Source organism: Elephas maximus, chromosome 9 (genome assembly GCF_024166365.1).
Source record: "Elephas maximus indicus isolate mEleMax1 chromosome 9, mEleMax1 primary haplotype, whole genome shotgun sequence".
Lineage (NCBI taxonomy): Eukaryota > Metazoa > Chordata > Mammalia > Proboscidea > Elephantidae > Elephas > Elephas maximus.
Genome location: NC_064827.1, coordinates 16,379,271 through 16,393,986, shown reverse-complemented (window position 1 = coordinate 16,393,986; position 14,716 = coordinate 16,379,271). Strand labels below are relative to the sequence as shown.

At 44.6% G+C, this 14,716-nt stretch overlaps 1 protein-coding gene across 1 annotated transcript in view; it reads left to right on the top strand.

The window, feature by feature from the left end:
- GLDC (glycine decarboxylase) overlaps positions 1–14,716 on the top strand; it is a 92,650-nt gene that overhangs the window by 68,489 nt on the left and 9,445 nt on the right. Inside the window, exons 17-21 of the mRNA XM_049896780.1 lie at positions 2,462–2,587; positions 4,016–4,165; positions 6,100–6,212; positions 8,131–8,272; positions 12,736–12,847. Coding sequence (XP_049752737.1) covers positions 2,462–2,587; positions 4,016–4,165; positions 6,100–6,212; positions 8,131–8,272; positions 12,736–12,847 — 643 coding nt within the window. The remainder of the gene's footprint in view (positions 1–2,461; positions 2,588–4,015; positions 4,166–6,099; positions 6,213–8,130; positions 8,273–12,735; positions 12,848–14,716) is intronic.

Here is a 14,716-nt window from a genome sequence, read left to right as displayed (position 1 = left end):
GCTTTAGTAGAACTTCCCTGAATTCTTAATTTAGGACTTTTAATATTCATTTTTAATAATCTCTTTTCCCTCCTTTGTCAGTCTTCTGCCCTGAAGAGATCCTTTTATTCAAATACCCTTTTTGTGGAATAAAATACCTGTGAGAGAGGCCTAAGCTTTACAGAAGACAGATGACTCCAGCTTTGGCCCTGAGAAAATGAGAAAAAAAATTTTTTTAATAAAAAAAGGGAAGAAAAATGCTTTGAGAACATAAAAAGTGATATGAGGACAACACAGTATAACCAGCACAAGACTAATAGTCATTCAAGAGAGGACAAACCTCTAGTCAGCAGAAGAGTGAGCGTCAAAGCAATTCCATGTTTGCCTCTGGTTCAAGTTCTCTTTTCAAACCCTTGTGTTTTTTGTAAGTGGACTACTTCACTGTTTTTGAGGAAACAGCTGGAAGCTAAGTACTCCCTTTATAAGCCCATTTTTGTAACGACCATCCATTTCTCTTCAAGAGGTTGCAATATTGTTCTGGGATAAAAAGTAGAAGGATTATTTTCTGGGTAGTCATTGTTTCTCTTGTTATTTTTTGTTGAGGTACTTTCTCCTAGAGGCACATCATCAGGTCTACCAGAGCGTGTGTGTTTGCACACACTCCTGTGACTGTTGGGAAGAAACGAAAATGATTTAAATCTGGGAGTTCTAACATTGCATCCACCATCCACCTTCCATAAGAATTCAGGTCATCGTCAGGATCCAGCTTAGGCTTCAGCAGCTGAGATGCTTTTGTTTGATCTCTCAGGTTGAAGCAACATCTTCTTTTTCTGAGTTCCTTTGGACCCTAAGAGCTCTACCGATGGTACCCAGTACCATCTACCATTGAGTCAATTCCAACTCATGGCGACTCCATGTGTGTCAGAGCAGAACAGTGCTCCACAGGATTTTCAATGGTTGATTTTTCAGAAACAGATCACCAGGTCTGTCTTCTGAGGCACCTCTGGGTGGACTTGAACCTAAAACCTGTGTGTTAGCAGCCAAACTCGTTAATTACTTGCACCACCCAGGGACTCCTCCTATGGGCTCTAGACATTCATTTATACATATGCCAGAGTCAGGCAGGGGTCAGTTGTGCTTAGTTTATGGTTCTTCTGACAATTAACAAGAGTTAGCACTGGAGTTATGTCCACCATTTTCACCTCTCCTGGGGAAGCTGAGCAGAGCACTGAACCTCTGATGTGGGCATTTGAGTCCTAGAGTTTGACTTCCAATTTCTGATCTTTTAAGGTGCTTCCTGTATGCTATAACTGAGTCAAGGTTAGGATAAGCACAGGCCTATTTTTGGTGTGCCAGGCTAAGGGAAGACAGTATGGATATCTGCAAGTTTTTAGGTAATGATAGTTGGAGATTAAATGCAAACTCGTCTTTTGGACATAGTTTTGCAACAACAGTAATAATTAAATTGGGTCAGCTTAAATAAAAGCATGTGGCATCTATTTAATTTGTGCTCCAATTACGTTGTAGGACCTTTTTGTCACTATGAATAGACCTTTTGTGGTGAAAATATATATAACAAAACATTAGCCAACTCAACAATTTCTATGTGTATAATCCGACGATGTTGATTACACTCTTCCTGTTGTGCCATCCCTATCCCTGTCTTTTTCTCAATCATTGCACTGCTATTAATATCAACTCAGTGCCCCCCAAACAAAAATTCCCCTTCCCCCCTCCCTCCCACCCCTGGTAACCACTAGTAAGATTTGGTTTCTGTGTATTTCCTTATCTCCTGTAAGTGAGATCATACAGTGTTTGTCCTTTTGTGACTGACTGATTTTGCTCAGCACGACGTTGTGGCATGTATCACGACTTCATTTCTCTCTCTCTTTTTTTCTTCTTTTTTTGTGCTTTAGGTGAAACTTTGCAGCTCAAGTTCATTCCTCATTCAAAAATTTATACACATACTGTTTTGTGACATTCTTTGCAATCCCCACAACGTGCCAGCACACTCTGCCTTTCCACTGGTCCAGCTCCTGTCTCTTCCTGCCGTCTCGTCTTGCTTTTAGACAGGATTTGCCCATTTGGTCTCGTATATTTGATTGAACTAAGAAACACTTTCTCACATGTGCTAGTTTTTGTGTTGTAGGCCTGTCTAATCTTTGTCTGGAAAGTAGGCTTCGGGAGTGGTTTCAGATTAGGGTTAGGAGAGTGTCTGGGGGCCATAGGCTTGGGTTCATGTCTCTTTAAGTCTGAGTAATTTACATTGTGTGTAAGCACCACAATTGATCCATTCATTTGTTATGGACATTTAGGTTGTTTCCACCTTTTGGCTATGGTGAACAGTGCTGCAGTGAACACTGGTGTACAAGTATCTGTTGTGTTCCCGCTTTCACTTCTTTTGGGTACGTGCATAGGATCCGGGTTGCCAAATAGTGTTGATGATTTTTTTCTCCTTCCTTCCTCTCTCTCCATTCCTAAGGTTTGCCTCATTCCAAAATCAGCACATGGGACCAATCCGGCAAGTGCCCACATGGCAGGCATGAAGATTCAGCCAGTGGAGGTGGACAAATACGGGAATATTGATGCAGCCCACCTCAAGGCCATGGTATGTGCTGTCTTTCCTTTAGCACCTAGGAGAGGTCTGGGTTGGGAAGGGCCATGAGGATCAGGGACCAGGTGGAGTACATTATGTACCTTCATTTACAGTCAATGAAAAGAATGCAACTCCTGGGAATGGCTCTGGGGAAAATGGCGTAAAATCACAAACCTACCAGTTTCTATAAGAATAAAGAAAAATCAGTGGTCATGTTTTTGGTCCTAAATAAAGCTGACCATAGTCCTACTCTTTCCCTTTGCGAATAGGCGGATGATCCTTTAAACTGAAATACCCGTCCTCTAATTCAAATAAATTATTCATGGAGGCAGTAAGGATATGCCTATCTATCCTGAAGGTCCTCCTCTGCCTCTTTCTGCCCAGCCTTCTCTCTCCTTCTGCTCTTTCCCTCATTAACAATCCAAGTGGCAGCCACACTTATAGTTCATCTTGTAATGGGAATTGGAACACAAATGTAGGTTTTGCAAATGTCTGTGACCACCGCAGCTGTTACCTGCTGAACTTCCGCCAGTGTTCCCATCCTCCTTCCTCAAACACCAACCCCCCACTCCCAACCTTCCAACCTCCAGGAAGAGGTTGCTTAGCAACCATATCTTCTTTCCACTGGTGGACTGGAGGCTGCATCATAAGAGGGAAGGAAATCAGTTGAATAGCAATGTGATTCTGTCAGGGTTATTAGGCACAGGGACTGAGAACTTCAGTGTAATTGTCTTCGAAGGGCAGCTGAAAATACACAATGCTGCTCATCTGTCCCACCCACACCACCCTTCCCTTCAACCCACAAACTCTTTTCCCACAAATATTCCAGGCCAGTAGTTATAATTATTAACTCTTTCCAGTATAGGATACAATCCTTTTTCTTTCATTTTCACATGAGTCTGCTCTGACTTGCTGGACATTAAAACAGGGATGTGTCTTTATGTTTGCTTGCCTTCTGTCAAAAGGAAAAATGAGGGAGATTCTTATCAAAGCAGGAATACTCCTTGTGGGAATTCTAATTTCAATGGAATGGAAGGGAAAGGGGTGAGAGGTGAGCATAAAAAGATGAGCAGAGAGCGATTAACTGTGAGAATGGACATGTCTAGAAACGAAGAGGTCTGAGGTCATTATTGAGATGACCTAAACTGAAGGAAAACCACCTTAGAGACTTGGGGCCAAAATATCCAAAATCTTCTGAACAGTCTTTTTGGTCTTGACCACAAAGAACCTGGCCTGAAAGGATAATGTTATTTCTTGGGAAGAATTTATGAAGGGGGTAATTGCTGTGGATCTTTTATGGTTGTCATCATACTTTGAGACAGCTTCCAGGAATGAGAAGACCATGACTTCGTTTGTTCTTAGTTCTTTAAAATAAAAAGAAAGTGTTGGCCAAGAAACGTTCTCTCCGTCTGTTTTTCTCTGCCCTTCTCTATCCCAAAGGTTGACAAACACAAGGAGAACCTGGCGGCCATTATGATCACATACCCATCCACCAATGGGGTGTTTGAAGAGAACATCAGTGACGTGTGTGACCTGATCCACCGGCATGGAGGACAGGTCTACCTAGATGGGGCGAACATGAACGCTCAGGTGGGAATGTGACAGGGGCACCCCAAGTTTCCTCTGAGAAATGGTTAAGCCAAAAAATCTTTTTTTTTTTTCTGCTTTGACTTCTTGACAGTCACCTTAAAACATGACACTAAATTCAGAACTGAAGCTGACTTTACTTCAGCCACAAACAAAGTCCTCCAGTTTCACTGGTGGTAAGGTCCTAGAGGAGATGCTGGGGAGGAGGAGGTATAAAGGTTGAATGGAAGCAGGAGGTGAGCTGAATTTTCTCAGACAGTATTGTCAGGGAGTGTGAACCCTCTGGAAGTTTGCCTGTCTGCTTTCCTGAGAGAATTCAGATCCAAGTTCTGGGCCCTGGGAGATGTCAATCCCCATGGTCTTGGACAATCTCCTTAACCTGGCTTCAGCTTCACCAGCTGAATAGCTGAATAGTTATATCCCCAAGGGGATGACTCTGAGGACCTGGTGGGTCCCTATAACTGCTCTTCAGAGGAAATGCTGTGGGAGACCTGCTAGAGAAGAGGAGGGTCATACGCTCTTTGAGGATCTTTAAACTTCTTGGATTCTTTACCATTTCACAGTCTTTCTGTTTTTCTTTGCTTCTCTCTGGTTCCTTTCATAAGCATAGGCCAAGGATTGTCCGTTGCTTCCAGGGCATAAATGGATTTTTTATGTTTGACCATATTCAAAATTAGCCTGAATACTTACATGGCAGGAATGCCAGTTGAGCGTTGTGGTGGCGTCTGCATCATCTCTGCCAAGTTTGTCAGCTTAGCTTCCTCTCCCTCCATTCTGTGTCCTCTTTGGCAGCCTTCCAGCCCTTAATCTAGTGCACCCTAAGGGGCCATTCATTAATGCCCATTGTACCCAACAAGAACATGCAGGGGAAGCAGAACTGCCGGGGAAAAAGTTACCTATTTCAATAGCAAAGAGGTCCTTCCTTGTGTTATGTGCATTTCCTCTCCTCCCTCTTGGGTGGATACTTAGAAATAGGCTGTGTACACACACTCCTCACTTACTGATGTGGTTAGGTTCAAAGACCAGGGTGTTATGCGAAATCAGTGTTACGCAAAAATGGAGGATGACCTCATCAGATCACAAAAATGGAAGATGACTACATCATTATGTAACTACAAACCACTGAGAATCATAGCCCAGCCAAGTTGACACATTACCTTAACCACCACAGCCAGAGTTATTCTTGCCTTGCACCTTGGCATTTGTTACTGCCAGATGTTTGTCGTTAATGTGCAAAATGGTCGGATAGCACATTTTTTACTATTGTCATAAATGTGAAATGTCAGATAACGAGATAGCTTATAAGTGGGGAGTAAAGCAAAAAAAAATCAAGCCCATTGCCATCGAGTCAATTCCGAATAGAACTGCCCCATAGGGTAAGGAGTTTCTGGTGGATCTGAACTGCTGACCTTTTGGTTAGCATTTATATCTCTTAACCACTGTGCCACCAGGGCTCCAAGTGAGGAGTCAAAAAAAAAAAAAAAAAAAAAACCAAACCCACTGCTGTTGAGTCAACTCTGACTCATAGCGACTGTATAGGACAGAATAGAACTGCTCTGTAGAGTTTCCAAAGAGCACCTGGTGGATTTGAACTGCCGACCTTTTGGTTAGTAGCCGTAGCACTTAACCGCTATGCCACCAGGGTGAGGAGTAGGTGTATTCAAATCTGTATTTTTAAATCTAAGTTCAGCTATATGGTCACCTGCCGTTTCCATAGAAACCAAAAGCTACTGTGCCTGTGGGATGTCAAGTTTTTACTGCCCACCTTAGCCAGTATTGAGGACACTTCTGTGAACGTCACAGACATGGTTCCTCGTAGTTTGCCTCACTGTCTGCCTGTTCCCTCGGGGTATGTGGGGTGGCCTGCAAATCCCTATGGCCTTCACACTGAAGTGCCCTTCAACATTCTTGACTTTTGTCCTTTCCCTTTGTGGCAGGTGGGGCTTTGTCGTCCTGGAGACTTTGGGTCTGATGTCTCGCACTTAAATCTTCACAAGACCTTTTGTATTCCCCACGGAGGAGGCGGCCCTGGCATGGGGCCCATCGGAGTGTGAGTGCTGGACAGTAGGCTCAGGATGGCTTTGGGGACTGAAAAGGAAAGAATGACTCTATATTCTCCCATCAAGGTCCTATATGTCAAGGTTACCTTGCTAGAGAGTGAGCCTGGGGAAGTGGGCTGGGCACAGGGGGAGGGGTGCTTGAAGGGTAGGTCCAAAGAGAAGTCTGAAATTGATTGCATTAACCACAGTGGTTGGCCACAGAGCAGGTTTGTTAACAGTCACCCACAGGGACTTAGGAGCCCTGGTGGCGTGATGGTTAATCGCTCGGCTGCTAACGGAAAGGTCAGCAGTTTGAACCTACCAGCCACTGCACAGGAGAAAGATGTGGCAGTCTGCTTCCATAAAGATTTACAGCCTTGGAAACCCAGCCCTATAGGATCGCTATGAGTCAGAATCGACTCGATGGCAGTGGGTTTGGTTTGGGTTTATACCCATTAAAGGGGGAGCCCTAGTGGTACAGTGGTTAAAGATTGGTTCTTTTAACAGTTTGATCGAACCACCAATCTTTTGGTTCGCAGTTGAGCATTTTAACCACTATGCCACCAGGGATCCCCCTTTAATGGGTATAAACCCAAAAAACCCATTACCGTTGACTCCGACGTATAGTGATCCCTGTAGGACAAAGTAGAACTGCCCCATAGGGTTTCCAAGGATCGACTGATGGATTCAAACTGCTGTCCTTTTGGTTAGCAGCCGGGCTCTTAACCACTGAGGCGCCAGGGCTCCTTAATAGGTATACAGAACCAAAACCAAACCCACTGTCGTTGAGTCGATTCCGACTCATAGTCACACTATAGGACAGAGTAGAACTGCCCCATACAGTTTGCAAGGAGCACCTGGCAGATTTGAACTGCCGATCTCTTGGTTAGCAGCTGTAGCACTTGACCGCTACACCACCAGGGTTTCCTTAACGGGTATAGGGAACTTTATTTGACCATTCTGGATCAGAACTGGATTAGCACCTGGAAGTTCTCCTAAGACTTGAGCTTAGATTTCCAAGTGGGTTGTCTGTTTCTTTTAATCAGCTGAAGGTTATGCTGAAAGTGAGTTGGGTATCAGGTGTTGAACACTTTGCAGCCTGAATTCTTATTACATCTGAGATAAGTAAGGAGGACACAAACCTTATTCCCATAAAGAATTGAATGGAATCAGAATAAGACTAAAGAACTGTGTCCTAGCTCTAGGACCCATTTACACTATGAAATTGAATCATCTTGTGAGAATGGTGGTGAGAACAACTTCTTCAGTCCTCCAAAAATGTGCAGGCGAGAGGGGAGGTAGAATTGGGGTGGAGAGGAGGTAGGGCAAGGGCGAAGGGGAGGTGGGATTGTGATGGGGGAGGAGAGGAGCTCTGCCAGATGGAGAGGAGGAAGGGCCAGATGGAGAAGAGGCAGGGCCGAAGTGGAGAGGAGGAGGGGGCCATGGTGGAGAAGGGGTGGGGCCAGATGGAGACGAGGAGGCGGGACCATATGGGAAGGCGGTAGGGCTGTGATGGAGGACAGGCGCAACAATATGGAGAGGAGGCGGGGCTGTGATGAGAGGAGGCGGGGCCAGATGGAGAGGAGGCGGGGCGGATGGAGGGGTGCCAGGGAGGGAAGGCGGGGCTGAGGGGGCTCTCCTGTCGCCTTGAGCCCAGGACTCTGCGCACCTTTTCTGGGTATCTGCCTCTGCCACATCCTCTGCATCGGTGCTTGGGGGAGCCTGGGGAGGCTGGTGGCTGGGAAACATGCTGCGGGGTGGGGGGGGGGGGCACTTCCAGAACATCTGCTTCTTAGCAGGTGTCAGATCTCTTCTGCTGTCAGTTCCTCTGCTAAGAATAGCGCTTCCCGAGGCAGCCCAGCACGTGCCTGTTTAGTTGGACTGAATCCTTTTACATCTTACGAATTTCTACTTTAAATGAAAACACAGGAAGAAGCATCTGGCCCCCTTCCTGCCCAGCCATCCCGTCATCACAGCAAAGCCAGATGCGGACGCGCGGGCTGTGGGCACCGTGAGCGCGGCCCCGTGGGGTTCCAGCTCCATCGCGCCCATTTCCTGGGCGTACATCAAGGTGAGGCCTGGGGTGGGTGCAAGGCACGGGTGTGAGGGCTGAGTGGGCACAGGGACTGCCGCCTTCCTCCTGACTTAAAAATGACGAAGTGAGTATTGTATTACCGATGACTTGGGTGGAGGAACCCTGCCTAAAAACAAGAGTTCAAATTCATTCCATCCCTTCTCCATTACTGTTTCCTTTGGGTTCTCATAGCGGGTTTAACATCAGAGGAAATGACACGCCAGACATTTTTTTTCCAGACAGAGTGCAGTTCCATGAGTCATATGGATATTCTGACCAGTCATTTGGTTTCCTGTAGGATTTCTAGGGCGTCTTGCAAGAAACAGCAGTGCACATTCTAATTCTGACACTTGGTTGAGATCCTGGGGTGGATTTTAGGAGTACATCTCACTTTGCTTTGTATTTCCTGGGGGCCAGGAGAAGAAGATGAGTAGTAGCAGAGATTTGCTTACGTGGTGGTTTCCCAAACTTTTTTCCCCTTTAGGGCCTGTGGGACTGGGCTCTTCAGGGTAATTAGACTTTGTTGGAGAACAGGCTTCCTTCCTTTTGTCTTTCTCCAAAAAGTCCTGGGGCCAGAGTTTATTTTGTACAGCTCTTGTTCACACTGGCCTGCCTGCCTCCCGGGCTGACAAGATGATGCTTTGGACAGGAACACTTGTTCAGCTGCTAATTCCAGCAGCAGTCTCAAACTGACCCCCTCGGTAAAGGAAGGTAGCCTCTGGTGCAACAAAACCCCAAAACTCAGCTACACAAATCATGCCTGAAGATTCTCTGGGACTGATTGTTTTTCTTGAATAGCGTGGGCTTTTTGATTCTTTTTTTTTTTAAATAATATTGTTTTGGGCGAAGGTTTACAGTAGTTTAGATTTCCATTCAACAATTTCTACGTGTTATTCAATGACATTGGCTATGTTCTTCAAAATGCTTGAACATTCTCATTATTTCCTTTCTGGTTGTTTTGTTTCCATTAGTCTAGTTTCCCTGCCCCCTTACACTCTCATCTTTTGTGTTGCAGTAATTGTTGACTGTTTGGTTTCATACGTGATTTTTATTTTTCCTTGGCTCTAATCTTTTTTCAGTTATGCTTTAGGTAAAAGTATATAGCTCAAGTTAATTTCTCATTCAAAAATTTATACACATATTGTTTTGTGACATTCTTTGCAGTCCCCACAACGTGATAGCATACTCCCCCTTTCCACCTCGGGTTCCCTGTGTCCATTTGTCCAGTTCCTGTCCCTTCCTGCCTTTTCATCCTGCTTTTGGACAGGAGCTGCCTGTTTGGCTTCGTATATTTGATTGAACTAAGAAGCACATTCCTCACATGTGTTATTTTTGTTTTAATAGGCCTGTCTAATCTGGTGGCATAGTGGTTAAGAGCTCAGATGCTAACCAAAAGGTCAGCAGTTCAAATCCATCAGCCGCTCCTTGGAAACCCTATCGGGAAATTCTGCTTTGTCCTGTAGGGTCACTATGAGTCAGAATTGACTCAGCAGCACCTAACAACAACAACAATCTTTGTCTGAAAAGTGGGCTTCGGGAATTCTTTCAGTTCTGGGTTAATAGGGGATTTTTTAAGGGAGGACAGTACTTTGGAGTGATGTTCATTATTATTATTATTATTATTATTGAACATTTTATTGTGTTTTAGGTGAATGGTTACACAACTATTTGGTTTTCAATTCAAAAATTCATATACAAATTGTTCCGTGACATTGTTTGCTCTCCCCGCAATGTGTCAGCACTCTCCCCATTTCCACCCTGCCTTCCCCATTTCCATCTCTCCAGTTTCCCTGCCCCTCCTTGCTTTCTCATCTTTGCATTTGGACAAATGTTGCCCGTTCGGTCTCGTATCGTTGATTATTCTAAGGAGCTCATTCCTCGTGGGTGTTATTGTTTATTTTATAGGTCACTCTATTATTTGGCTGAAAGATGACCTCCGGGAGTGGCTACAGGTCTAGATTATCCTTTACGATTCTTAATGAAAACTTTCCTGGAAGCTGGAACAACAATTCTATAACTTAGAGACTGTTGTTGTTAGTTGCTGTCTACTCAGTCCTAACTCATGGTGACCCCATGTGTGCAGAGTAGAACTGCTCCTTTTTAAAATGGCACTAAGTTCTTTTGCAAATAGTGGGAACACAAACAGTAATAATGAAGATTGGCTTCTTTGCAAACAGAATCTAATTCCCAGCTCCCTTTTGGTTTCCATAAATCCAGGTTATTCGTTATAGACACATTCAAGTGGGGATGATTCCCCACGTACGGAAAAGGAAATGCCCTGAGCTGATTTGGCCATTTACCAAGGATACCAGGCAGAGCTTCAGTTAAAATATTAAATAAAGAAAGTAGGGTTTTATTTGTAGTCCCTGGGTGGTGCAAATGGCTAAGCGCTCGACTCCTAATAAAAAGGTTGGCAGTTGGAATCCACCCAGAGGCTCCTCGGAAGAAAAGCCTGGTGATCTGCTTCCAAAACGTCACAGCCTTGAAAACCCTATGAAGCACACATGGGGTCACCATGAGTTGGAATCGACCCGACGGCAATTAACAACAACAAACCAAAAACCAAACCCAGTCACAGCGACCCTACGGGACAGAGTAGAACTGCCCGGTAGAGCAGCCAAGGAGCACCTGGGGGATTCGAACTGCCAGACTTTTGGTTAGCGGCCATAGCTCTTAACCACTACGCCACCAGGGTTTCCAACAACAGGGTTTAATTTACACATCTGACCTTGGACCTGCTCTTATTTCAGGCTTTTGTTACTTCTCACCTGGACTCTAGAACAAGCTTCTTCTCTCCTTGCTGCTGTCCATCTGGGATACTCCGAACAGACTGCCAGACTTGCCCTAAAGGCCCACACACCTCCTCTGACTTCCCATTGCCTTTACCCCTGGTTTTCACCAGCCTATACTGAATCCTTGTTGTTGTTAGTTGCCATCAAGTAGATCCAACTCATGGCAACCCCATGTGTGTCAGAATAGAACTGTCCTCTGTAGGGTTTTCAAGGCTGTGACCTTTCAGAAGCATATCGCCAGGCCCATCTTCCAACGCATCTCCGGGTGGGTTCAAATCGCCAAGCTTTTGGCTAGTAGTGGAGCGTTTAATCATTTGCACCACCCAGGGATTCCATCACATAATCCTTAGGAAAAAATTTTTTAAATGTTCATGTTTAGGTTTCCTCCTACAGAATCTGAGATGCAGAGTTGGGTTTGAGCTGTCAGCACTTAGCAAAAGCTGCTCGATGACCCTGACTCACTCGTCAAGGGCCAGTGGACAGCTGAATCCAGCCCAGGTCCTTCCTAGGGAAGGTTTGAGTCTTGCAAGATGCACACACAGCCCACCTGGCCCTACAGCGACAGGGCTGGCCTACCCCTCCACACCTTGCTTCTTGCCATCCTTCTCACCTGCACTATCTTCCCCCTTCTCTTTGCCTCTCCCTCTTCTACCCAGTTTTGAGTCTACACTCAGCACTCACTCTCACTCTAGGAACCCTTCTTGGACCAGCCTGGCCAACCTGTCCTGTCTTTACTTTGGACTTGGCATCACGGTTGTTTTATTTGCTGCTTTCTCATGTGCTCTACATTGGTTATGTATTTATATCGAACCTCCACTGTACATGAGGTGTGCTGGGAAGAAACTAGGCAGTCAAAATTGGTGCACTCTTGATTTTAATCTCCTTGCTGGGGATAAGGTTTATCCCATGTGATCACAGGGACTTATTGTTGTTGTTGTTAGGTGCCGTCGAGTCGGTTCCAACTCACAGTGACCCTGTGCACAACAGAATGAAACACTGCCCAGGTCTGCGCCGTCCTTACAATCGTTGTTATGCTTGAGCTCGTTATTGTAGCCGCTGTGTCAATCCACCTCGTTGAGGGTCTTCCTCTTTTCTGCTGACCCTGTACTCTGCCAAGCATGATGTTCTTCTCCAGGGACTCATCCTTCCTGATAACAGGGACTTATTAACCACCCGAAAAGGACAAGGTGGAACCTGGTGGTTGTTAAAACAGAAATAGCCTTGACTATGGACAGTTGGAAGACAAACCATACAAAATTGATTCAATGGTGATTTTAGCCAAGATCCCGTGGGATTCATGGCAATTATCAAGACATCTCAAGTTCACAGTAAAAAACAAAAACAAAACAAAATGCACATAATCTAAAAACAGTCCTTTTCCTTTTTAGATAATACAGTGGTCAGCTGTCAGCTTTGCCCTGTTGCAGGCCTTGTTACTGCAGTAAGGAATGTAAAAGTACTGTTTAAAGGAGAAAACTGAAAATCTCTTAAAGTGCAGGGGAACTGACAGATGTCCTTGGCAGGATTTTCAACTTACGTGCAGTCCACAGAGCTATGGGGGCGCTGACTTCCTTTGTGGGTAATTTATCTGGGGACGTCTTGGGTGAGTGACTAGACCACTGGGCTCACTTGTTCAATGACTGATGGCTCTTTTTCTCTCTGTTGCAGATGATGGGAGGCAAGGGCCTTAAACAGGCCACAGAAATTGCTATATTAAATGCTAACTACATGGCCAAACGATTAGAAAAACACTACAGAGTCCTTTTCAGGGGTGCAAGAGGCAAGTATCAACTTTAGTCTCTCTTCCAGTCACCTGGGCTTATTCTCTGCCAAACCAAATTTGACCTAGTCGGTGTGGCTTTCTGAACTAGGTGGGCAACCCCTGTCTCTTACCATATACCAGGCAGAAGTGTAGAGTTATTGGAGATAACTTCAATTTAGTGAACATTTTAGGGGTATCACCATATGCAGGTCTAGGCCGGCCACTGCATCTATGCAGCCCATGTCCACAAGGAGCCCACACAACAGAGAGATCTGGACATAAATGCCACGGGCTGGTTCCCTAACAAAGTGCTATGGGGATGCACCCAAACTGTGGAATGATGTGGCCTGGGTGGAGGCAGGGTAGAAGAGTTGGGAGAGGCTTCTGGGAGAAGCCGTTTGAGATGGGCCTGGAAGGACAGGTAGATAGAACTCGAGTAAATAGAGATCTAGGAGCAAGTTAGAGGAAGACAAGTTATCTGGATGTTGGAGTGTGGGTGGGTTTAAGGATAAGATAGGAGGAGAGGCCACAGGTGAGGATGAGGTTGAATGACATAGCACGGGGCCTTGACGATCTTGGAAGGCTCTGGACTTTACCCTTCAATCAGAAGGTAGCCATTAAAAGTGTTTTTTTTTTTTTTAATAATTTTATTTTTTCATTGTTGATGTTGAAAATATACACAGCAGAACACACACCAATTGAACAATTTCTGTATGTACAAATCAGTGACATTGATTACATTCTTGGAGTTGTGCAACCATTCTCACTCTCCTTTCCTGAGTTGTTCTCCTTTATTAACATAAACTCATGGCCCCCTGTGCTTCCTATCTAACCTTTCGAGTTGCTGTTGTCAATTTATCCCACATAGACAGATCTTAAAAGAGCACAATGCTTGAAGCAGACATTCTTTACCAGCTAAACTACTGTTTTGTTTAAAGACAACTTCAGGGAGCATTTTTGGTTTAAGGTTTAAAGATTATCTCAGGGCAATAGTTTTGGGGCAAAGATTTTTTAAGTGATAGGATTCATTAAAGAGACTGTTTAAATAGTTAAGACGTTGGCAGGGATGAACATGCTATTTAGAATTAAAATCAGTTGGACTTGGGTACTGTTTAGTTGAGTGTGAAGGAATGAAGGAGAAACTTTAGGTACCAGTGTCTTGGAGGCGTCCCACGGTGGTGCGAACAGTTAATGCCCTTGACTGCTAACCAGAAGGTTTGTTCAAGTCCACCCAGAGGTGCCTTGGAAGAAAGGCCTGATGATATACTTCCAAAAAATCAGCCACCGCAAACCCTACGGAGCACAGTTCTACTCTGACACATTTGGAGGCTGGCCATGAGTCGGAGTCGGCTTGATGGCAACTAGTTTTTAATTTAAAGGCTGGTTTTGCTTATAAATATGTATCCAATTTGAAAATAGAAAAGGACTAAATAACCTGAAGCTCTGGTTAGGAAAGCTCCCCAGAGAGTAGGAAAGAAAGTCGTATGCAGTATGTCTCTAAGCAACAAAATAAAAGGGTTCTGAAGTGGGTATTAAAGAAACTCCAAGAGCCACTAATTAATTTAAATATAGTTCCTTTGATGAGCAATGTAACCATGGGCTTAGTATTTCCGTGGCTGCTTTAGGCAGAGCCTGCCCCAGTCTTGGGGGGATTTACAGCATAAAAAGATGGATAAAATTTCCATTTGTTTTGGCATTTTACCCCAGAATTAAATAATGAATAGTCTTTCTCCTCCCAAGCAGAAATAGATTGGTGATTATAGACTTTATTACCCAATCTAAAAGTTCATGAAACCAAAAACTATCTCATCTTTGGTCTGGTAAACACATTCATTACACAATTTGAGGTTTAGTATTTTAGGGCCTAAAAACAAAATCACCACCTTA